The sequence below is a fragment of the Thalassophryne amazonica genome, chromosome 23, assembly GCF_902500255.1.
Source record: "Thalassophryne amazonica chromosome 23, fThaAma1.1, whole genome shotgun sequence".
In the NCBI taxonomy this organism is placed as follows: domain Eukaryota; kingdom Metazoa; phylum Chordata; class Actinopteri; order Batrachoidiformes; family Batrachoididae; genus Thalassophryne; species Thalassophryne amazonica.
Window position 1 is genome coordinate 8,844,277 of NC_047125.1, and position 23,710 is coordinate 8,867,986.

A 23,710-nucleotide genomic window follows, 5' to 3' on the forward strand; every position below is an offset into this window, starting at 1 on the left:
ATTTTTGTTGAGTGTATATTTACAAAATCCTGCGGCACACCACCAACCAAAATAACATTATAATGCTATTACCTCTGGTTTTGCGCAAAACCCAATTATCGCAATAGAAAATCGATACAGAAAACACCGCATTTCGAAAATCCTCAAGCATTTTGCGCTCTGATCTCAAGTAGGGCTGTCACGATTAGGAAATTCTGGAGACGATTAACTGTCAGACAAATAATTGTGATTGACGAATATATTGTCTATTTTTTTTCTTTTTTTCCCCCTTCTTTATATTCTACTATTGTAGTATAATTACACAACTCTGAAAGAACGTTTGGCTTCTGTGAGTGGAGAAACTGGGAATGGTGCAACATTTTTATTTTTATCTTCATTTTACATACAGTCCCAACTTTTTCTGATTTGTGGTTGTTTCTGTTGCATTTCTGAAATTGTTTCTCCTCATCAGTCACGTTTTGTGCTTAAACACTGCATTAAGCTCAAGATTGAACAAATAAATACCTTTGGAAAATAACAGCTGTTAAAGTTCAGAGTTCTCACCTGCTTTTTGTGATCTCTGTGTCTGAACATTGTTTTTTTTTTGTGGCTCAGTTCACTCATATATTCTCATTTTTTAAATATGTTTCTAAAGATATCTGACCGTTTATTTCATCTCATGATCTCATAAATTCAGCATACGACGTGCACATGGTGTGAACAGGACGGTAATGGCAGAATCACACCTTTAGAGAAAGTTCAGAGAGAAGTAAAGGCAGCTTCACGTTTCTGTTTTGTTAACGTTCACTCGGGTTAAAATCCTCTCTCTGCTCCGCGCTCGCTGCGCACTGAACGTGTCGCGCCTGCATTCAGGAATCTCCCTCACCCACCCCCTCCCTCGCAGTCTGCAGCCTGTTAACTCCGCGCACGCGCACACACAGGCACAGACACACACACCGACAGCTCCGCATTTTAGACGGCTTTTGAAGAAGACGGCACTGTTTTAATCGGCCGTCAGACTCCTTGTTATTGTCCCGCCTTAAGACGAGAGCGAGGCTGCAGCACGTTTGATGTCAGATTCTGAGTCGTTTTATGCTTTGTGGATAAAATAAATAATTGGTAATCGCGAATATGAAAAATAATCGCGAATATGAAAAATACCCACAGCACCCCTGACGATCGATCACGGCACCCCGGTTGAGAATCACTGCTATAAAGCACACCCTCTGATTGAAAATAAATGGCAGCTTGTCGCTTTGCCTCTGCCTCTTGTAGGTAACGTGACCAAGAGGTGAAGAGGTCCCAGCCGTGTTTGACAGCATTGTAAACAATGCCACTAGATCAATCTCTGCTAGACAAACAACATAATGGCACCATTTCCAACAAAAAATAGTTTTGTGCCTTGTTTAGGCAGGAAAATAAAAGTTTTCACATTGGGAATTACAGCTGTAACACTGATATGTTTGTGAAATCAGCCACCTGAAATATCTTTTAGGCTGTAGTTGTAAGATGTGGTGAGCAGAGTTCCTGGTATCTTCAGTCTATCTTCTTGACCATGGCCTGAATCCACGAAGCAGCCTAAGGCTAAAAACAGCTCCTAGTGATGTTATTCTAAGAAAAATCTTAGACATTTCTTCCTTGGTAAGATGAAAGTTGTCTGCAAAGGTGCCAAACGTGCAAGAGTAGTGAGGAGGACTTTAAAGAAGCCTAAGAGTGTCTTAAACAGAGAAGATGGTGGAAAGACAGAGAGGAAGCAGAGATATTCTCCGTATGTAGGATGACAGTGATTCAGTAACACGCTACCAGCTTGATCTACATAATTATTATTATCAGTTGTTTAGGTTCTTGTATTGTCATTAATATATGCATATGTCGCGGACATGAATGAGCGAAGCTCGTCAGCCTTTCAGCTTCTGGAGGGGATCTGCCCCCCATATGCCCCATGTTTTTAAGCATTTTTCTTTTTTTGCTTTTCAGTTGACCCCCCCAATTACAGCCCTCTTAACCCACTGCCACTTTAAGGATTTTTTTTTTAATGTTGATAAATTAATATTCAAATTTTTCAGCTAGTTGACAGTAGGGCTGTACAATATGGGCAAATTATCATATCTCAATACTGTCATAGAAATTTTCATGTAAATGTCACTTGCATACATGCTGTCCATATTCTTGAGCTGGTTCGGTGGGTAGGGAGAATTCCCATGGGATAAAAAAAAAGCTTTTCAACCTACCATCCCTAGTTCTCAAGACCAGGCACCTAAGTGGCTCTACTCTTTTTTTTTTTTAAGATATTTAGGTGTATCTTAGTAAACACTAGTAGAGTTCCACCTTAGATTTGAAATGTATAATAGAAGATATACCTTACTGAATTTTCATATCAATATGATATACGATATGACTATGATCTGACACAAAGTGCAGCAACAGTGAAAATTAAACATTCTTAAACAAAACAGTAATAATACCACACTCATTTTGCAGTCATCATAAGGTTAGGATACTGTGTCCCCCAAAAGCATTGGAACACTTGGAATTTCACACATTTTAATTTGTTTATGCCATTTTAAATACAAGAAATACAAAAAAATAAAGAATAAAAATTTCTAAAATTATTTTCCTCAAACTCAAACTGAAAACAAGTCTCTAAAACTTGATAAAACCTGGAAATAATAATCAGTTTTATTGCCAGTTTTCTTTAGACAAGTCAGGGTGACAAAGGTCAGTTTCAGTTTGTACAAGGGTCAAAAGTTAATGTTGCTCCATTAATTTTGCTCCAGCTATATTTGTGCTGAATTTGATGCTTGTATCACCATTTGAAGGACTGTTTCAGTTATCTGCTGCACTAATAAGCCCACAGAGCATAAACCAGCTGCTGTCTGTTAGCTTAAACATGTGTATATAAGACAACCTGAATTAAAGGAGAAATGCTGCTTTTAACAACCTGGACCTCGTTTACTCACCAATATAATTTTGGTGTGATTAGAAGTCCATAGTTCAAATGATGTGTTCAGTTCAAATCCGAAGCAAACATTTTTCTTCTACTAAGGTGGATTAGAACTTTTTGTGGTACACAGCACAAACTACTGGACTGGAGGAACCTAGCAGTCAATGGGACTCACTAATTTGAAAATGCAGGTCTTTCAACCAGACGTGTGGTGCTGAGGCATGTCAATCATCTGTGCCAAATCAAATTTCAGGGGAGTCCAGTGAAACCCCGGCCTCCACTCTAGCTCCACCCATGCCAGGAAGTGTTCAACATTTCCTATTTCACTGTGACTGATAAATTGGCGCTTCCTGTTTGAGTGTGAGCTTGCCACTGAGTTCCACGAGATTCCATGGGATTTCGTCTGTCAATCCAGGAAGTGTTTGACATTTGAACATTTACTGTTTTATTATGGATTTGAATTTTGGCACTTCCTGTTTAGGATGCCCTGTACCATGAGTGAGCTTCGTGCCGCTCGCGACGCTTCACTCATATTATACTACTACTACTATTATTATTATTATTATCATAATTATCTGTACTGTTAATATTATTTTCTATTATTACTTCTATTTTGTCATTTGATTTTAAATGGATTTCTTGTGTCAGGCATGTAATTTTAACGTATTTACAATTATATTATATACTCACAATGAACATGCTAAAACTCACGCATGCATGCATGCTTTTAATATACAGATTTCGGCATGTGAATAGGGTACGTTCAGACATTTTCAAGCTGTGTAATAATTCATTTAATTTTGCTGGCTTTCATCATCATAAAGTTATCCTCACAATTACACGTCTTAATGCACTTCAGTTTATACGATCAGTTGATTTTACTGTCCATTCAGGACTAGAAAGACTAGGAGCACATTTGTTTTTTTAATTTCTCCTCCCCTTTCCATGACAACCAATCACAACTCTTAGAGGACTGTGTCATACCTAGCAATGGAGTCAAACCCGCCTCCTCATAAAGATAGGAGTTTCTGTCTCCTCCTTGCTTAGACTTGCTCTTAGACGCCTGCTGGCTCACTCTTAGTCTAAGATTCCTTGCCAGGAAATTTCAGGCTAAGTTAGGAGCTCTTTGAGAGGCTTTGCGGATACAGGCCCACGTATTTACGCCTAAATTAACTGACAAACTGTCCACTGTGTGTATGTTACCCACACTTTTATTTCCACTGTTATAGTGGGGATTACCTTGACAAATATGTAGTCGTCCTGCACCAACAGCGAGTTGTGATCGATTTTGCCAAGGAACTGTGCTGTCACCATTTTGTCCGAACAGTTCTGGATGAGGCAGGTTACATACAGGTAACCTGTAGTCAAAAAACATGATATGGAAAAAGTTTAAATATACACAAAATTTTCAAAAGTATGAATAATATCCTAGATCTGACCTACAGATTAATAGATCCAAAAGGGAGTGATGAAGAAGACAATAAGAATATTAAAAAAGGGATGAAAAATAGAAAGACCACTTTCTCAATTATACAAGATAAGACAGCTGTTCCTCCATCCAAATGGTCACAAATGGTAACTGGACTGTATTTATACAACGCTTTCATGCACAAAGCATGTTACAGTGATGCTTCACATGCACCCATTCATAGACACTGATGTCAAGGTGCTGCCATGCAAGGAGCTGACTACACACAAGGAGCAACTTGGGGAATAAAGGGCCTTGAACGATTTTGACACTCAGCATCCACAACCTTGAAATCACAGTAGTACTTGCACTTGTGTATTGACTGAAAAAATAAGGTGCAACTGACTGCAGAGCTGGTGTGTATTAATATTGTCTGCCACTGCAAAGCATTTTCACTTCAAACCAGAAAAAGGGTTCACATGTACAGTGGGGCAAAAAAGTTTAGTCAGTCCCTGATTGTGCAAGTTCTCCTACTTAGAAAAATGAGAGAGGTCTGTCATTTTCAACATAGGTACACTTCAACTGTGAGAGACAAAATGAGAAAAAATCCAGGAAATCACATTGTAAGATTTTTAAAGAATTTATTTGTAAACTATGGTGGAAAATAAGTATTTGGTCATCCACAAATAAGCAAGATTTCTGGCTCTCACAGACCTGTAACTTCTTCTTTAAGAAGCTCTTCTGTCCTCCACCTGTTACCTGTATTAATGGCACCTGTTGGAACTTGTTATCTGTATAAAAGACACCTATCCACAGCCTCAAACAGTCAGACTCCAAACTCAACCATGGCCAAGACCAAAGAGCTGTCGAAGTACACCAGGAAGAACATTGTAGACCTGCACCAGGCTGGGAAGAGTGAATCTACAATAGTCAAGCAGGTTGGTGTGAATAAATCAACTGTGGCAGCAACTGTAAGAAAATGGAAGACCACTGATAATCTCCCTTGATCTGGGGCTCCACGCAAGATGTCATCCCGTGGTGTCAAAATGATCATGAGAACAGTGAACAAAAATCCCAGAACTACACAGAAGGACCTGATGAATGACCTGCAGAGAGCTGGGACCAAATAAACAAAGGCTACACACTATGCAGAGAGGAACTCAAATCCGGCAGTGCCAGGCGTGTCCCCCTGCTTAAGCCAGTACATGTCCAGACCCGTTTGAAGTTTGCCAGAGAGCATATGGATGATCCAGAAGATGATTGGGAGAATATCATGTTGTCAGATGAAACCAAAATAGTTAAAACTCAACTTGTCGTGTTTGGAGGAAGAAGAATGCTAAGTTGCATTCCAAGAACACCATACCAACTTTGAAGCATGGGGGTGGAAACATCATGCTTTGGGGCTGTTTTTCTGCAAAGGGGACAAGACGACTGATCAGTGTTAACGGAAGAATGAACGTGGCCATGTATCATGAGATTTTAAGCCAAAACCTTCTTCCATCAGTGAGAGCATTGAAGATGCAATATGGCTGGGTCTTCCAGCATGACAATGATCCCAAACACACAGCTCGGGCAACGAAGAAGTGGCTCCGTAAAAAGCATTTCAAGGTCCTGGAGTGGCCTAGCCAGTCTCCAGACCTCAAGCCCATAGAAAATTTGTTGAGGGAGTTGAAAGTCTGTGTTGCCCAGCAACAGCCCCAAAACATCACTGCTCTCAAGGAGATCTGCATAGAGGAATGGGCCAAAATACCAGCTACAGTGTGTGCAAACCTGGTCAACACGTACAGGAAAATTTGACTTCTGTCATTGCCAACAAAGATTATGTTAGAAAGTATTTAGCTGAACTTCTGTTATTGACCAAATACTTATTTTCCACCATAATTTACAAATAAATTCTTTAAAAATCCTACAATGTGATTTCCTGGATTTTTTTTTCTCATTTTGTCTCTCACAGTTGATGTGTACCTATGTTGAAAATTACAGACCTCTCTCATCTTTCTAAGTTGGAGAACTTTTCACAATCAGGGACTGACTAAATACTTTTTGGCCCCAGTGTACGCTGTCCTTGCCTGCATGAATCACCACCATAGTCAGCAGACCAATTAGCTTCCACTAAATTTAGTTCCGCTAACTTTTAGTCCACCAACAATTTTTTGCTGGCATAGTAAGTAAAGCCAAACAGCCAAAACTGATTGTAAACCCTAAAATCTGTTACGTGTTTTACAGCAGTCAGGCAGCTGTGAGGAGCTGAGCTCAACCCTACCCCAGCAGAAGAGGCCTGCCTGCAAGGCTGCGACAAAAAAAGTAATTTACATTCAACATACAGTGCCACAGACGTGTGGCAGAAGACATCAAAAGCAAAACAGTTTTGACTTATGGTTTGATTTATAAACAATATAAACTAATTCCGGACACTTTATCGACATTAACGTCAACTCTGTCATTTTTACAAAGCGAAAATATTGCACATATCTTTTAGTTTTCAAGTAATACGCTAATTCTGAAGATTTCAGGATTAGCACAAACAGATTCCAAAATGCATTATGGGAAAATGAGCCTCCGCTCGTCAGTGCTTGGTTGGTTTATTTATTTGTAAAAACAAACACACAAGTTATTGTAGCATATGTGTTGGTTTTTATAAATAAATGTGTATTTGTAAATATGTCACGTTTTTCATTTGTAAAAAAGGCATTTACAAAACTCAAAATTCTGTTTAAGTGTGATTCAGTCAGTGGTGGGCACAGCTATCCAAAATCTTAGCTTCGATAACCATTAATCCGATAACTGAAAAGTTATCTTTTATGACGCTAAACCGATAAACTGCTAAAAAATGTATCTTTTTTTACAGGTAACCGATAACTGATAACTACTGAGAACACATGAAAAATGAATGAATAAAAAAATAAAACCCCAAACACTATCATCATCTTTCAAAAGCAGTAAAACACAGTATTAGAAGTCACAAGTCACAGATACACCCTCATTTAGATACACTGTTATTTATGAACTAAAAGCTTCTGCTTTTTTCACATGCTTTGAACCCTGTGGCTTAAACAACTGAAATCCATCCATTAATGCATTGATTAAAATACACGTAGTAAATATAAATTGGTTACCTGTTAGTTTCAGTGGGGTTCATTAAATTCTGAAGAAATAATCTGCATAAAGCATCCTGATTTTCCAAAATGTGTTTAAGAAAAGTCCCTCTGTAACACAGCTGTGCTGTGAGATCTCCTCTTTCCCACCGAGTCCTGGTGATTAAATTATGCTGTCAGCCACAAAGGAATAAAATAATGTTAAAATTAGTCCGTTGTGTTTCTGCATCAAGCGGACGGTAACACTCACTGTAATGTCCAAAGAGAACCTGAACTACACTACACACAATGCTCCCTGCGTCGACTGGCCAATCACGTTTTGCACTTAATGACGTCATCAGCAAGCGGCAGCCACAAACACATAACAGACGGACTAAAATGTTTGAGTTTAGGGTTTACAAATGTTTTTGACCGTTAAACTTTGCTCACTTTACCAGCAAAAAAAAAAAAAAAAGCGGAATGAAAGTTATCAGAACTATATTTATTGGAAGACAATTGGTCCGCTGATGGTTTTAACATTAGCTTAGGTAATCATCTGTTATCAGATCAGCTGAACTGCGCCCACCACTGGATTCAGTGCAAAGTGACTGTGTGATCGTTGGATGCTATTCACGCTCCCATGCAGTAGATGGCAGTGTTCTATGAATTTTGGGTCAAATCTGAGATAGGGGGTAAGTGATAGCTTTGTTGATGAAGATGAAGTTTTCATTTCAGTCTCTGAATCACACCTGCCCTGGGGCATATATGCAGCTAATATAAAAGATATAATGTATAATGAGAGACACATCAGGTTGCTGGGATAATGTACAGAGGTACTGGTGCTAAGCAGGAAAGTGAAAGTCGCTAAGGCTACAGAAGGTCACTGCAACACCACATCATGTTGCACTTAAGGTTCCAAACAAACAGACAGAGCAATAAAAAGTGACAGCAATATCAGGAAGAAGGAGCTTCATAAAATCCAGAAGAACCAAGGACTGAGGGAAGAACTTGAAAGGATGTGAGAGATGAAGTTCAGAATGGCCCCAGTGGTAATAAGTGCACTAGTGGTTGTTACCCCGAAATTACAGAGGCTCCATCAGATTCCAAGAACCACATCTGCAGCCTTTGTCCAGAAGAGTGCAGCGCCCCCCCCCCCCCCAAACACACACACACAGACACACACACACACACACACACACAGACACACACACAGACACACACACAGACACACACACAGACACACACACAGACACACACACACACACACACACACACACACACACACACACACACACACACACACACACACACACACACACACACACACACACACACACACACACACACACACACACACACACACAGTCATGTGAGAGTTGCCATATACAGTGGCAACATTAGATTTGATTCAGGGCTCATTTTTATCTGATACTTGGTGATGTGGCGACTATAAGAATGGTCAAATTAAAGAAAGTGAAATTGCTGCCCTAACCCCTTGGTCAGGGAAGATTTAATTATTTTTTTTATTCATCTGCATCTGTTCCAAACTGTATTATTTTTCTACTTCGTCTGTCTGTGATGCAGCTTGACTCCTCAGTAGTAACCAAAGAGTGACGCTCAAACTTCTTTAAAAGCTGTGCTGTCTTCTCATCTGATAAAGAATCATTTCCACTGTCCTTTGTGTGGCGAATGTGACTTGATGATGAGGGACCAAAATTAACTTTTCAAATTCAACTTTTAATTATTTAATACGTTGTGGGAAGTCTACTTTATCACTTGCCCACACCTGCAATATGTTCTGATCATGCTTACCCACACCCACCCAACCCAAGCTTCAACCAGTGGACACCCACAGGTTATGGGTTGGCCTACACATCACTAGGAGCTGGATCTGTTGAAGGACCAGGTTTTTGATGCACCTTGTTGGAAGTGGGGTGCGTATGAAGGGGAATGTACTAAAAAGCAATATAAGTCTGAAGTGAGCCCCTGTGTGGTGCCACACTAATGTAAAACTAGCATGAAGGCTGCATGAAATGCAAACTGTGTTGAAATTCAAACAGACGGTTGATACGTTAAGTGTGTGTGGGACACTCCTCTCTCAGTTTGACAATATAGTCCCATGAAGCACCATGAATGTGGTATAATTATGTCGTAAAACCGTGTTAAACCCAGTGCTAAGTGTGGAGACAACAATCAGGATTGCATGGTCTGTAATGAAAACAGCTCAATACCACAACTCAAAATGTACTCATGGCAAACCATATCCACTGCTTTTTAGACCCAAAGCATTAATACCACATCAAACACCACACACAGAAGTTACACCCAGTGGTAACAAATCAAATTCTGTGGGAAATATGGAGAGCTGGCCACGCTGTCTACAACCGCTCAATGCAATTCTCACGCCAAACTGACGACTGATGCATTAAATATATGATGGGAAGGGGGAAGCTCTGGCATTTTAAAAATATTTTAGACATACCAACTGGGGCAGTATGATGTCAGATGATGTCAATATTCCCTTAAAGGGATTGTGTCGTCTGGATGAACCAATCTAGTCAATAGTTGTGCAACAAACAAGGCCAACTTTTACATTTATACTTTCTGTCACATAAAAATATAGTAGTGAAAATGCTGTATGTCTGAGAGAAAAAGAGGGACAATATATGCATGCAAACTGGAAAATATGTGCATGCGAGACAGAGACTACATGTCCTGTGATAAAATAACTTACCGACAGAATACAACATCAGTCATCTTACAAGCAGCATCATAAGGTAAACCAGTACTATACCTCCACTTGTGTCACGGATTTCCATGTGTACAAGATCAGGGTCTACATCAACACCAGATACCGACCTAGGACAGAGAAACATTCACGGCAGTAAGAAATAAGGAATTATTTATTTAAAAATTTGCATATAAGCAAATCCAAGCTATGCATAAGTCAAAGTGTATCCAACAGACAACCTTTTAAAACTCAGCTAAATAAGCCAACATCACATTTAAGCATTGTCAGGTTCAACAATGATGATCAAAAGAGCAAAATCCTGAGGTAAACAAGATTTTTTTGTGATATCTGTCCTAAATGGGCAGGAAGAAAACAAGCAGCTCTTTGGATTACCTTTTGTAATGCTGCTAAATTTGCACATTTTAACTGCAGAAAGAAGCTGGACAGCTCCTGTTGTGTCTTGATGTGATGAGGACTCATAACCCAAGTTACAGGAGGAAACATTCCTTCTTGCATAGTGGTGGGGACAGCTAGCCAAAAGGTTAGCTTCGTTAATAGTAAATCCGCTAACTAAACTTAACTTTTATACTGTAACGCTAAAGCGATAAACCACTAAAAAATTTAGCCTAAGTTATAGCTAAAAGTTGCACTAATAACTTTTAGTATTGACTTCAGTACGCTGGCAGCTACTGATACTACTGAATAAATTCAAAGGGCACTAGGCCAGTGGGCCAGCAGGCCAGTGCTTCTGTCTAAGATCACGCTTCTCACAGCAAAACAGACCTGGTGACCAGAGAGAAAGGAAGGGAAGCAAAAAAATAAAATAAAAGAAAAAAGATCATTTATTTTCACAGGCATCCAGTCTTGCAGGTGTGTCACAGGAGACATGCACAGCAAGGCAGTTTTGACTTATGGTTAAAATTTTCAACAAATTAATTCCGGACAAGTTATCGAATTATGGGAAAATTTAAATGACCGCAGCAGCAGAGAACACTGCCATCTACTCGATGGGAGTGTAAATAGACCAACATATTCAGAATGTCTCAATATAAGTGAATCACAGATCACAGGCATTGTAAAAACCAACACACAAGTAACAGTAACCTTATGATTTTTTTTTTGCAATAGCAGCTTGTCCACCCACTTTTATGGTGGGAGGACTGAGCTTCTCACAGCGGTTTGTCTATTAAACATGACAGAAACTAAGATGTAGGATTTTAGGTTTTACAGATGTTTTTGATGTTCAGTTTTATCTCCATGCCAGCAACAACAACAACAAAAAAAGGTGAGCGGACTAAAAGTTATCGGAACTAAATTTAGCTGATGGTTTTCAAAGTTAGCTGAAAAGCTAATCTGTTAACAAAAATGTTAGCTGCGCTAATTAGCAGTTAGCAGATAAGCGGAACTGTGCTCACCACTGCTCTTGCCCACCATATGTGGGTGCAAAAACTGAAGGACCTTCAAATGGACAGGTTGTATACCTGGGTGGTTGCTATCCATGACATCCAATACATACTCCAAGATTTTCAGACAACATGTCTGACTAGCACAGTCACAAAATTATCAAAGTCATAAAGTGGGCCTCAACCTGCATCTCCTTTCCCTCAAATTATGAGTAAGAATCTAAACTGATGGGCATATTTGGTGACAGCAACATACCACACTTCATTAAAAAACTGGAAGGTGACATTTACTGAAAATTAAATACTAAGCAGCTACGTGCTATTAATGTGTGGCCACAAGTTATAAATGTGTGGTGACAAGATCCTTATTGCATGACCTTATTGACTGTCACACTGTCCTTCTACATCTTCTGCACCACCCTCACTCCAGTTTTTTCTCACATTATTTGAGAAACAAGACTTGTTTCTAAAATAAATACCAAGACACCTCCATGACATTAGCATTAAATGAAAGTACACCATTGAATCACAAAACCAAGATATTTCCATGTACCCCTCAACTCAACTCAATCTGAAATATATTAACATTAGTGATCGTGATAAGTGGAAGGTCAGACTTCTTTATTTTAGAATTTGAAAACATGACTTTGGTCTGATCAGTGTTTCGACCAGTGTTTCGACAATTTCATGTTACTGAAATTGCTTTGAATCACCTGAATATACAGTGAGGAAAATAAGTATTTGAACACCCTGCGATTTTGCAAGTTCTCCCACTTAGAAATCATGGAGGGGTCTGAAATTGTCATCTTATGTGCATGTCCACTGTGAGAGACATAATCAAAAAAAAAAAAAAAAAAAAAATCCAGAAATCACAAACCAGTAAATCACATTAAATGATTTTTTTTATAATTTATTTGTATGTTACTACTGCAAATAAGTATTTGAACACCTGTGAAAGTCAATGTTAATATTTGGTACAGCAGCCTTTGTTTGCAATTACAGAGGTCAAATGTTTCCTGTAGTTTTTCACTAGGTTTGCACACACTGCAGCAGGGATTTTGGTCCACTCCTCCATAAGGGATCTTCTCCAAATCTTTCAGGTTTGGAGTTTCAGCTCCCTCCAAAGATTTTCTATTGAGTTCAGGTCTGGAGACTGGCCAGGCCACTCCAGGACCTTGAAATGCTCCCTCCTTATTTGTCCTGGCTGTGTGTTTGGGGTCATTGTCATGGTGGAAGACCCAGCCATGACCCATCTTCAGTGCTCTTACTGAGGGAAGGAGGTTGTTTGCCAAAATCTCGCAATACATGACCCCATCCATCCTCCCTTCAATACGGTGCAGTCGTCTTGTCCCCTTTGCAGAAGAGCATCCCCAGACTATGATGTTTCCACCCCTATGCTTCAGGGTTGGGATGGTTTTCTTGGGGTTGTTCTCATCCTCTAAACATGGTAAGTGGAGTTGATTCCAAAAAGCTCTATTCTGGTCTCATCTGACCACATGACCTTCTCCCATGCCTCCTCTGGATCATCCAGATGGTCACTGGTGAACTTCAAACGGGCCTGGACATGTGCTGGCTTGAGCAGGGGGACCTTGCTGCCCTGCAGGATTTTAAACCATGACAGCATCATGTGTTACTAATGTAATCTTTGTGACTGTGGTCCCAGCTCTCTTCAGGTCATTGACCAGGTCCTCCTGTGTAGTTCTGAGCTTTCTCAGAATCATCCTTACCCCACAAAGTGAGATCTTGCAGGGAATCCCAGACCAAGGGAGATTGACAGTTATCTTGTGTTTCTTCCACTTTCTAATAAATAATCATAACCGTTGTTGTGTTCCACCAAGCTGCTTGCCTGTTGTCCTGTCGTCCATCCCAGCCTTGTGCAGGTCTATAGTTTTGTCCCTGGTGTCCTTAGACAGCTCTTTGGTCTTGGCTATGGTGGACAGGTTGGAGTGTGACTGATTGATTGTGTGAACAGGTGTCTTTTATACAGGTAACAAGTTCAAACAGGTGCAATTAATAAAGGTAAAGAGTGCAGAATAAGAGGGCTTCATAAAGAAAAATTAACAGGTCTGTGAGAGCCAGAATTCTTGCTGGTTGGTAGGGGATCAAATACTTATTTTATGCAACAAAATGCAAATTAATTATTTAAAAATCATACAATGTGATTTTCTGGATTTTGTTATTTTTGTTGTTTTTAGATTCTGTCTCTCACAGTTGAAGTGTACCTATGATAAAATTTACAGACCTCTCTGTTCTTTGTAGGTGGGAAAACCTGCAAAACTGACAGGGGGACAAATACGTATTTTCCCCACTGTGTGTATGTATATATATATATATATATATATATATATATATATATATATAGTAGTGTTCAGAATAATAGTGGTGCTATGTGACTAAAAAGATTAATCCAGGTTTTGAGTATATTTCTTATTGTTACATGGGAAACAAGGTACAAGTATATTCAGTAGATTCTCACAAATCCAACAAGACCAAGCATTCATGATATGCACACTCTTAAGGCTATGAAATTGGGCTATTATTAAAAAAAGCAGAAAAGGGGGTGTTCACAATAACAGTAGTGTGGCATTCAGTCAGTGAGTTCGTCAATTCTGTGGAACAAACAGGTGTGAATCAGGTGTCCCCTATGCAAGGATGAAGCCAGCACCTGTTGAACATGCTTTTCTCTGTGAAAGCCTGAGGAAAATGGGACGTTCAAGACATTGTTCCGAAGAACAGCGTAGTTTGAATAAAAAGTTGATTGGAGAGGGGAAAACGTATACGCAGGTGCAAAAAATTATAGGCTGTTCATCTACAATGATCTCCAATGCTTTAAAATGCTTAAAAAAAAAAAAAAGACGCGTGGAAGAAAACGGAAAACAACCATCAAAATGGATAGAGGAATACCCAGAATGTTAAAGGCTCACCCATTGATCAGCTCCAGGATGATCAAAGACAGTCTGGAGTTACCTGTAAGTGCTGTAACAGTTAGAAGACGTGTGAAGCTAATTTATTTGCAAGAATACCCTGCAAAGTCCCTCTGTTAAATAAAAGACGTGCAGAAGAGGTTACAATTTGCCAAAGAACACATCAACTGCCATAAAGAGAAATGGAGGAATATTTTGTGGACTGATGAGAGTAAACTTGTTCTTTTTGGGTCCAAGGGCCGCAGACAGTTTGTGAGACGACCCCCAAACTCTGAATTCAAGCCACAGTTCACAGTGAAGACAGTGAAACATGGTGGTGCACGCATCATGATATGGGCATGTTTCTCCTACTATGGTGTTGGGCCTATATATCGCATACCAGGTATCATGGGTCAGTTTGGATATGTCAAAATACTTGAAGAGGTCATGTTGCCTTATGCTGAAGAGGACATGCCCTTGAAATGGGTGTTTCAACAAGACAACGACCCCAAGCACACTAATAACCAAGCAAAATCTTGGATCCAAACCAATAAAATTAATGCCTCGCAGATGTGAAGAAATCATGAAAAACTGTGGTTATACAACTAAATACTAGTTTAGTGATTCACAGGATTGCTAAAAAAGCAGTTTGAACATAATATTTTTGAGTTTGTAGCATCAACAGCAGATGCTACTATTATTGTGAACACCTCCTTTTCTACTTTCTTTTACTAATAGCCCAATTTCACAGCCTTAAGAGTGTGCATATCATGAATACTCGGTCTTGTTGGATTTGTGAGAATCTACTGAATCTACTGGTACCTTGTTTCCCATGTAACAATAAGAAATATTCTCAAAGCCTGGATTAATCTTTTCAGTCACATAGCACTACTATTATTCTGAACACTACTGTATATATATATATATATTTATTTTTTTAATTTTTTTTTCATTCATCATTCATTCATCTTCAACCGCTTTTCCAGGTTCGGGTCGTGGGGGCAACAGCTGGGCAACAGTCTGGGGTCCCAGCAGGAGACCACATTGTGCCACATTGACCACCTCTGACTGGGGGATCCCGAGGCGTTCCCAGGCCAGTGTGGAGATATAATCTCTCCACCTAGTCATGGGTCTTCCCCGGGGTCTCCTCCCAGATGGACGTGCCTGGAACACCTCCCTAGGGATGCGTCCAGGAGGCATCCTTACCAGATGCCTGAACCACCTCAGCTGGCTCCTTTCAATGCAAAGGAGCAGCGACTCTATTCCAAGATCCCCACTGATGACCGAACGTCACCCTATCTCTAAGGGAGACACCAGCTACCCTCCTGAGGAAGCCCATTTCAGCTGCTTGTACCCGCGATCTAGTTCTTTCGGTCATGACCCAACCCTCATGACCACAGGTGAGAGTAGGAACGAAGACTGTCCAGTAGATGTAGATGTAGAGCTTCGCCTTTTGGGTCAGCTCCCTTTTCGTCACAACAGTACGGTAGAGCGAATGCAATACCGCCCCTGTTCTCCAGCCAATCTCATGCTCCATTGTCCCCTCACTCATGAACAACTCCCCGAGGTACTTGAACAACTTCACTTGGGGCAAGGCCGTATTCCCTACACAGAGTAGGCAGTCCATCAGTTTCCTGCTGAGAACCATGGCCTCAGATTTGGAGGTGCTGATTCTCATCCCAGCCACTTCACACTCGGCTGCAAACCGATCCAGTGAGTGTTGGACGTAACCGGATGATGAAGCCAACAGGACCACATCATCTGCAAAAAGCAGTGATGAGACCCTGAGCACACCAAACCGGAAACCCTCCTCCCCCCCAGACTACGCCTCAGTATCCTGTCCATGAACATCACAAACAAGACTAGTGATAAGGTGCAGCCTGGTGGAGGCCAACCTTCACCAGATCACTTTGTGAGTACAGAGATTGGATGGCCCTGAGAAGGGATCCCTCACTCCGCCTCTCTGTGAACCATCACCTTATCATGGTGGAGAGGTTTGTGTGCCACTATGAACCTGAGAGCTGTGTTGTCTGGAGCCTTTGTGCTCCTGGTAGGGTCTCCCATGGCAAATTGGTCTCAGGCGAGAGGCCAGACTAAGAATGGTTCAAAAGACACCATGATAGAATGAGGTAGAGTAAATGTGACCCACCCCGGAGGAAGCCCAGGGCCCTCATCTGGAGCCAGGCCTGGATGTAGCATGCGTCAGCGAGCGCCTAGTGGCTGGACTTGCCACGGAGCACAGTCGAGCACAGCCGGAAAAGGCAACGCGGACCTTCCATCTCCACCCTGTGGGCTCATCACTCATAGGGGGAACTCCTGGTGTCAGGTGCGCTGTCCTGTGGGTGGCAGTGAAAGTCAAGGGCCTCGACAGACCAGATCTGGGTGGCAGGGGCTAGTTCTGGGGGTGTGGAACGTCACCTCACTGTGGGGGAAGGAGCCGGAGCTTGTGCGGGAGGTGGAGTGATACCATTTAGATCTGATGGGCCTCGCCTCCATGCACAACCTCAGCTCCGTAACCACTCTCCTTGATAAGGGTTGGACCTTATTCTTCTCTGGAGCTGCCCAGGGGGTTAGGGGCCGGGCGTGTGTGGGGATACTCACAAGTCCCTGGCTGAGCTACATTGGAGTTTACTCCAGTAGACGAGAGGGTCGCCTCCCTGCATCTTTGGGTGGCGGGGGGGGGAAAACTCTGACTGTTGTTTGTGCGTATGCACCGAACAGCATTTTGGAGTATTCAGCCTTCTTGGAGTCCCTAAATGGAGTCCTGTATGGTGCTCAGGTGGGGGACTCCATTGTTCTGCTGGGGGACTTCAACACACACGTGGGCAATGACAGAGACACCTGGAGAGGTGTGATGGGGAGGAACGGCCTCCCTAATCTAAACCTGAATGGACTGTCCATAACGAACACCATGTTCAAACATAAGGATGCTCATAAGTTTACATGGTACCAGAGCACCCAAGGCCGAACAGTGATGATCGATTTTGTGATCGTATCATCTGATTTGAGGCCGCATGTTCTGGACACCTGGGTGAAGAGAGGGGCAGAGCTCTCAACTGATCCAACATCTGGTGGTGAGTTGGATCAGAGGGTGGGGGAGGACTTTGGACAAACCTGGTAAGCCCAAATGGATAGTGCAGGTGAACTGGGAACGTCTGGAGGAGTACACTGTCCAACAGATCTTCAACTCACGCCTCCGGCAGAGCTTCTCGATCATCCCTGTAGAGGTTGGGGACACTGAACCAGAATGGGCAATGTTCAAAGTGAAGCTGCAGCGGAGAGCTGTGGCCTGAAGGTCTTAAGTGCCTCAAGGGGTGGCAACCCTCGAACACCGTGGTGGACACCGGTGGTCAGGTGGGGGAGGGGCAGCCTCTGCTGTGGGGGAGGCAAAGCAGCGGGTGTGGGAGGAGTTCAGAGCAACCATGGGGAAGGACTTTCGGTAGGCACCAAGGTGCTTCTGGCGGACCGTGAGGCACCTCAGGGAGGGGAAAATGGGGAACCATCCAAGCTGTCTACAGTAAGGATGGGACTCTGCTGACCTCAACTGAGGATGTAATCAGGCGCTGGAAGGAACACTTTGAGGAACTCCTGCATCAGACCGGAGCGCACTCTATTGTAGGGGCAGAGCTGGAAGCTGATGGAGGATTTTCATCAATTTCCCTGGTGGAAGTCACTGAGGTAGTCAAACAACTCTGCAGGGGCAAGGCCCCAGGGGTTGATGAGATCCGTCCAGAAATGTTGAAGGCTCTGGGTGTTGAGGGATTGTCTTGGACGAGACGTCTCTTCAACATTGTGTTGAGGTCTGGGACAGTGCCTAAGGAGTGGCAAACTGGGATGGTGGTCCCCATATTTAAAAAGGGGGACCAGAAAGTGTGTGCCAATTACAGGGGCATCACACTACTCAGCCTCCCTGGTAAAGTCTACTCCAGCGTGCTGGAAAGGAGGGTTCGGCCGATAGTCGAACCTCTGATTGAAGAGGAACAATGAGGGTTCTGCCCTGGTAGTGGAACAACCGACCACCTGTATATATATATATATCTAGATAGATATATATATATAGATATATATATGTGTGTGTGTGTAAATACTTTTCCTGCAATCTTTCATTTCATTGCTTTCATCTTATGAAGCGCTTCCCTTGTGTTTTCTGCTGTGCATCATTTATTTTTAGCACGCGCAAACACCATGAGTACCAGTTATGTGCATGCATATATATATATATATATATATATATACAAATATATACATATATACAAATATATATATACAAATATATACATATATATATATATACAAATATATACATATATACACATATATATATACAAATATATATATATACAAATATATACATATATATATATATATATATATACGAGGGCTGTCCGTAAAGTATAGGTCCTTTTTATTTTTTTCAAAAACTATATGGATTTCATTCATATGTTTTTACGTCAGACATGCTTGAACCCTCGTGCGCATGCGTGAGTTTTTCCACGCCTGTCGGTGACGTCATTCGCCTGTGAGCACTCCTTGTGGGAGGAGTCGTCCAGCCCCTCGTCGGAATTCCTTTGTCTGAGAAGTTGCTGAGAGACTGGCGCTTTGTTTGATCAAAATTTTTCTAAACCTGTGAGACACATCGAAGTGGACATGGTTCGAAAAGTTAAGAGCTGGTTTTTCAGTGAAACTTTAACGGCTGATGAGAGATTTTGAGGTGATACTGTCGCTTTAAGGACTTTTCACGGTGCGAGACGTCGTGCAGCGCTCTCAGGCAGCGTTATCAGCCTGTTTCAAGCTTAAAACCTCCACATTTCAGGCTCTATTGATCCAGGACGTCGTGAGAGAACAGAGAAGTTTCAGAAGAAGTCGGTTTCAGCGTTTTATCCGGATATTCCACTGTTAAAGGAGATTTTTTTAATGAAAGACGTGCGGGCGGATTGCAGCGTCGGCTCGCAGCCGTCGCGACGCTCCGTCACAGGAAAAACACCTCTGCTGGAAGCCTTAAGGACAAGTTGGAACATCTCCAGCTGATAAACAATTTCTCATATACTCACTCCACTGAAAGCCATCAAAAGCCAACTGGATTTTAACAAATGGTTATCAACACGGAGGTGTTTTTCCTGTGCCGCCGCGTCGGCTGCGTCCCGACGCGCGGACCCGTCCGCACGTCTTTCATTAAAAAAATTTCCTTTAACAGTGGAATATCCGGAATAAAATGCTGAAACCGACTTCTTCTGAAACGTCTCTGTTCTCTCACGACGTCCTGGATCAATAGAGCCTGAAATGTGGAGGTTTTAAGCTTGAAACAGGCTGATGACGCCGCCTGAGAGCGCTGCGCGACGTCTCGCACCGTGAAAAGTCCTTAAAGCGACAGAATCACCTCAAAATCTCTCATCAGCTGTTAAAATTTTCACTGAAAACCAGCTTCATTTTTCGAACCATGTCCACTTCGATGTGTCTCACAGGTTTAGAAAAAATTTTGATCAAACAAAGCGCCAGTCTCTCAGCAACTTCTCAGACAAAGGAATTCCGACGAGGGGCTGGACGACTCCTCCCACAAGGAGTGCTCACAGGCGAATGACGTCACCGTCAGGCGTGGAAAAACTCACGCATGCGCACGAGGGTTCAAGCATGTCTGACGTAAAAACATATGAATGAAATCCATATAGTTTTTGAAAAAAATAAAAAGGACCTATACTTTACGGACAGCCCTCGTGTATATATATATATATATATATATATATATATATATATATATATATACACACACACACACACACACACACATTAGGATCTTTGGTAGCATATTTTTTCCATTTCAGTTTCCATTATGCATAATTTTGTTGCACTTTCAGTCATAAGGTCTACCATGCAGTGATGTACAAATGCAGCTTCATGAAGCATTTGTTTTTTTTATAATGAATCCACTCAGTCTTCTTTCAAAAAAGTTATCTACTCGTCTCAGACAAAACACCAAATATTTCATGAAGACTCATTTGACAATTACTACTGCCACATTTCTTCAGCTCTGTAATGCTACAACTAGCAATATGTTAAGATTGACGTTTGACACTCCAACAGCATTGTGTTTGAGCATGTCTTAAAAAACACACTAAGAAATATCTAATAACAGCTCAGCAAAATATATGATGAACCCTTAAGCATTGAAACTGACAGAATTATTATGAGCTTCTTCTTCTTCTTTGCCTTTCGGCTGTTCCCGTTAGGGGTCGCCACAGCAGATCAATCGTTTCCATCTCACCCTGTCCTCTGTATCTTCCTCTGTCACACCAACCACCTGCATGTCCTCTCTCAGCACATCCATGAACCTCCTCTTTGGTCTCCCTCTTCTCCTCCTGCCTGGTGGCTCCATCTCAGCATCCTTCTCCCTATATACCCCGGGTCCCTCCTCTGCAAATGTCCAAACCATCTCAATCTCGCCTCTCTGACTTTGTCTCTAAACCGTCCCACCTGAGCTGTCCCTCTGATATGTTCATTCCTAATCTTGTCCATTCTTGTCACTCCCAAAGAGAATCTCAACATCTTCAGCTCTGCCACCTCCAGCTCTGCCTCCTGTCTTTTTGTTAGTGCCACTGTCTCTAAACCATACAACATAGCTGGTCTCACTACTGTTTTGTAAACTTTCCCCTTCACTCTTGCTGATATTCTTCGGTCACAAATCACTCCTGCCACCTTTCTCCACCCACTCCACCCTGCCTGCACTCTCTTCTTCACCTCTCTACCACACTCTCCATTACTTTGAACAGTTGACCCCAAATATTTAAACTCATCTACTTTCACCACTTCTACTCCTTGTAACTGCACTATTCCACTGGGCTCCCTCTCATTTACACACATGTACTCAGTCTTGCTTCTACTGACTTTCATTCCCCTTCTCTCCAAAGCATATCTCCACTTCTCCAGACTACACTCAACTTGCTCTCTACTCTCACTACAGATCACAATGTCATCTACAAACATCATAGTCCATGGGGACTCCTGTCTGATCTCATCTGTCAACCTGTCCATCACCACTGCAAACAAGAAAGGACTCAGAGCTGATCCTTGGTGTAGTCCCACCTCCACCTTGAATGAGTCTGTCATTCCGACTGCGCATCTCACCGCTGTCACACTATTCTTGTACATGTTCTGCACTACCCTAACATACTTCTCTGCCACTCCAGACTTCCTCATACAATGCCACAACTCTTCTCTTGGCACCCTATCATAAGCTTTTTCTAAGTCCACAAACACACAATGTAACTCTTTCTGTCCTTCTCTGTACTTTTCCAACAGTATTCTCAGAGCAAACATTGCATCTGTAGTGCTCTTTCTCGGCATGAAACCATATTGCTGCTCACAGATCTTCACCTGTTTTCTAAGCCTAGCTTCTACTACTCTTTCCCATAACTTCATGCTGTGGCTGATCAGCTTTATGCCTCTGTAGTTACAGCAGCTCTGCACATCACCCTTGTTCTTGAAAATAGGAACCAGCACACTTCGTCTCCACTCCTCAGGCATCCTCTCACTTTCCAAGATTTTATTAAACAATCTGGTTAGAAACTCTACTGCCATCTCTCATAGACATTTCCATGCCTCCATTGGAATGTCATCTGGACCAACTGCCTTTCCACTCTTCATCCTCTTCATAGCAGCCCTCACTTCTTCCATGCTAATCTCTTTTACTTCCTGATTTACTCTCACCACATCATCCAGCCTTTGCTCTCACTCATTTTCTTTATTCATCAGCTCTTCAAAATATTCCCTCCACCTTCTCAGCACACACTCCTCACTTGTCAACTACCATCTGTCCTTCCCCATTCCTATCCTTGATACCATATCTACCCATTACTTCCTCATCACCTCTGTTCCCTTCACCAACATGCCCATTGAAGTCTGCTCCTATCACCACTCTTTCATACTTGGGCACACTCTCCACCAACTCATCTAACACACTCCAGAAATCTTCTTTCTCCTTCATCTCACAACCTACCTGTGGGGCATATGCACTGATGATATTCATCATCACCCCTTCAATTTCCAACTTCACACTCATCACCCTGTCAGACACTCTTATCCTCCAACACACTTTTAACATACTCTTCCTTTAAAATGACCCCAACACCATTTCTCTTCCTGTCCTCACCATGGTACAACTTGTACCCACCGCCGATGCTCCTGCTCTTACTTCCCTTCCACTTGGTCTCTTGCACACACAATATGTCTACCTTTCTCCTCTCCATCATATCAGCCAGCTCTCTCCCTTTACCAGTCATACTACCAACATTCAAAGTCCCCACTTTCATTTCCACCCTTCCAGTTTTCTTCTTCTCCCGCTGTTCATGGCAACGTTTTCCTCCTCTTCTTCGTTGTCTTCGTCCAGCAGTAGCCCAATTTCCACCGGCACCCTGTTGGGCAATAGCACCGGTGGCGGACGTTGTTAACCCGGGCCGCGACCGATCCGGTATGGGAATTCGATTCTGAGTCTGCATAGTTGGGTTGGCTTGTTTTAAGCCGGATGCCCTTCCTGACGCAACCCTCCTCATTTATCCGGGCTTGGGACCAGCACTCAGAATGTACTGGCTGCACACCCCATGTGGCTGAGTTATTATTATTAGTTATTAGAATTATTAATGAGCCATCCCATCTATTGTTCAGAGAATTCAAACTTTTACGTTCAAAGAGAAACAAATATCCACAAGAAGTCAATTGTACCACATACTGTTTAAGATTTTAGTGATCTTGTAGTTTCAGGATCCAGGAATGTTCTGGCTTTGCCGTGGATCTATCTGAGTTGTGACAGGAATTATTGTAGGTTTGCACTCCGAGTTTTAATTTTATTTCTAGGTATGTCGGTAGCAGTGGTGGGCACAGATAAAACAAAAAATTTATTTTGGTAACAGATAATCAGATAACTGAAAAGTTATCTTCTATAAAACTAAAACGATAAACCATCCAAAATGTATCGGAAGTTACAGATAACCGATAATCGATAAATTCCAGTATTGTCTCCGGTACACTTGCAACTACTAACAAGCTGATTTTAAGTTTTAACACCACAATCACTTTTGGAAGCATCAAAAGCCACAACAGACCCAAGCAATGAGTCAACACTTCTGTCTTTGAGTGTCCTGCCCCCTACTGGAAGCTCCAGTTTACTACATGGCTTCCAGCACAGAAGCAACTAGAAGAGCCACAAAGCTCAACTCTCTACTCAATCACAACGCTGATAGAATAACTCCATTAATGTCAATTCTATCATTTGTGCAAA

The 23,710-nt window shown here is 41.9% G+C and overlaps 1 protein-coding gene across 1 annotated transcript in view; it reads right to left on the minus strand.

Annotated features, from left to right (window-relative positions):
* The window catches only part of sorcs2 (sortilin-related VPS10 domain containing receptor 2), a gene marked incomplete at its 5' end in the record, with an annotated part of 485,537 nt that overhangs the window by 171,694 nt on the left and 290,133 nt on the right, over window positions 1–23,710 (minus strand). Inside the window, 2 exons of the mRNA XM_034165018.1 lie at window positions 4,163–4,281; window positions 10,200–10,264. Coding sequence (XP_034020909.1) covers window positions 4,163–4,281; window positions 10,200–10,264 — 184 coding nt within the window. The remainder of the gene's footprint in view (window positions 1–4,162; window positions 4,282–10,199; window positions 10,265–23,710) is intronic.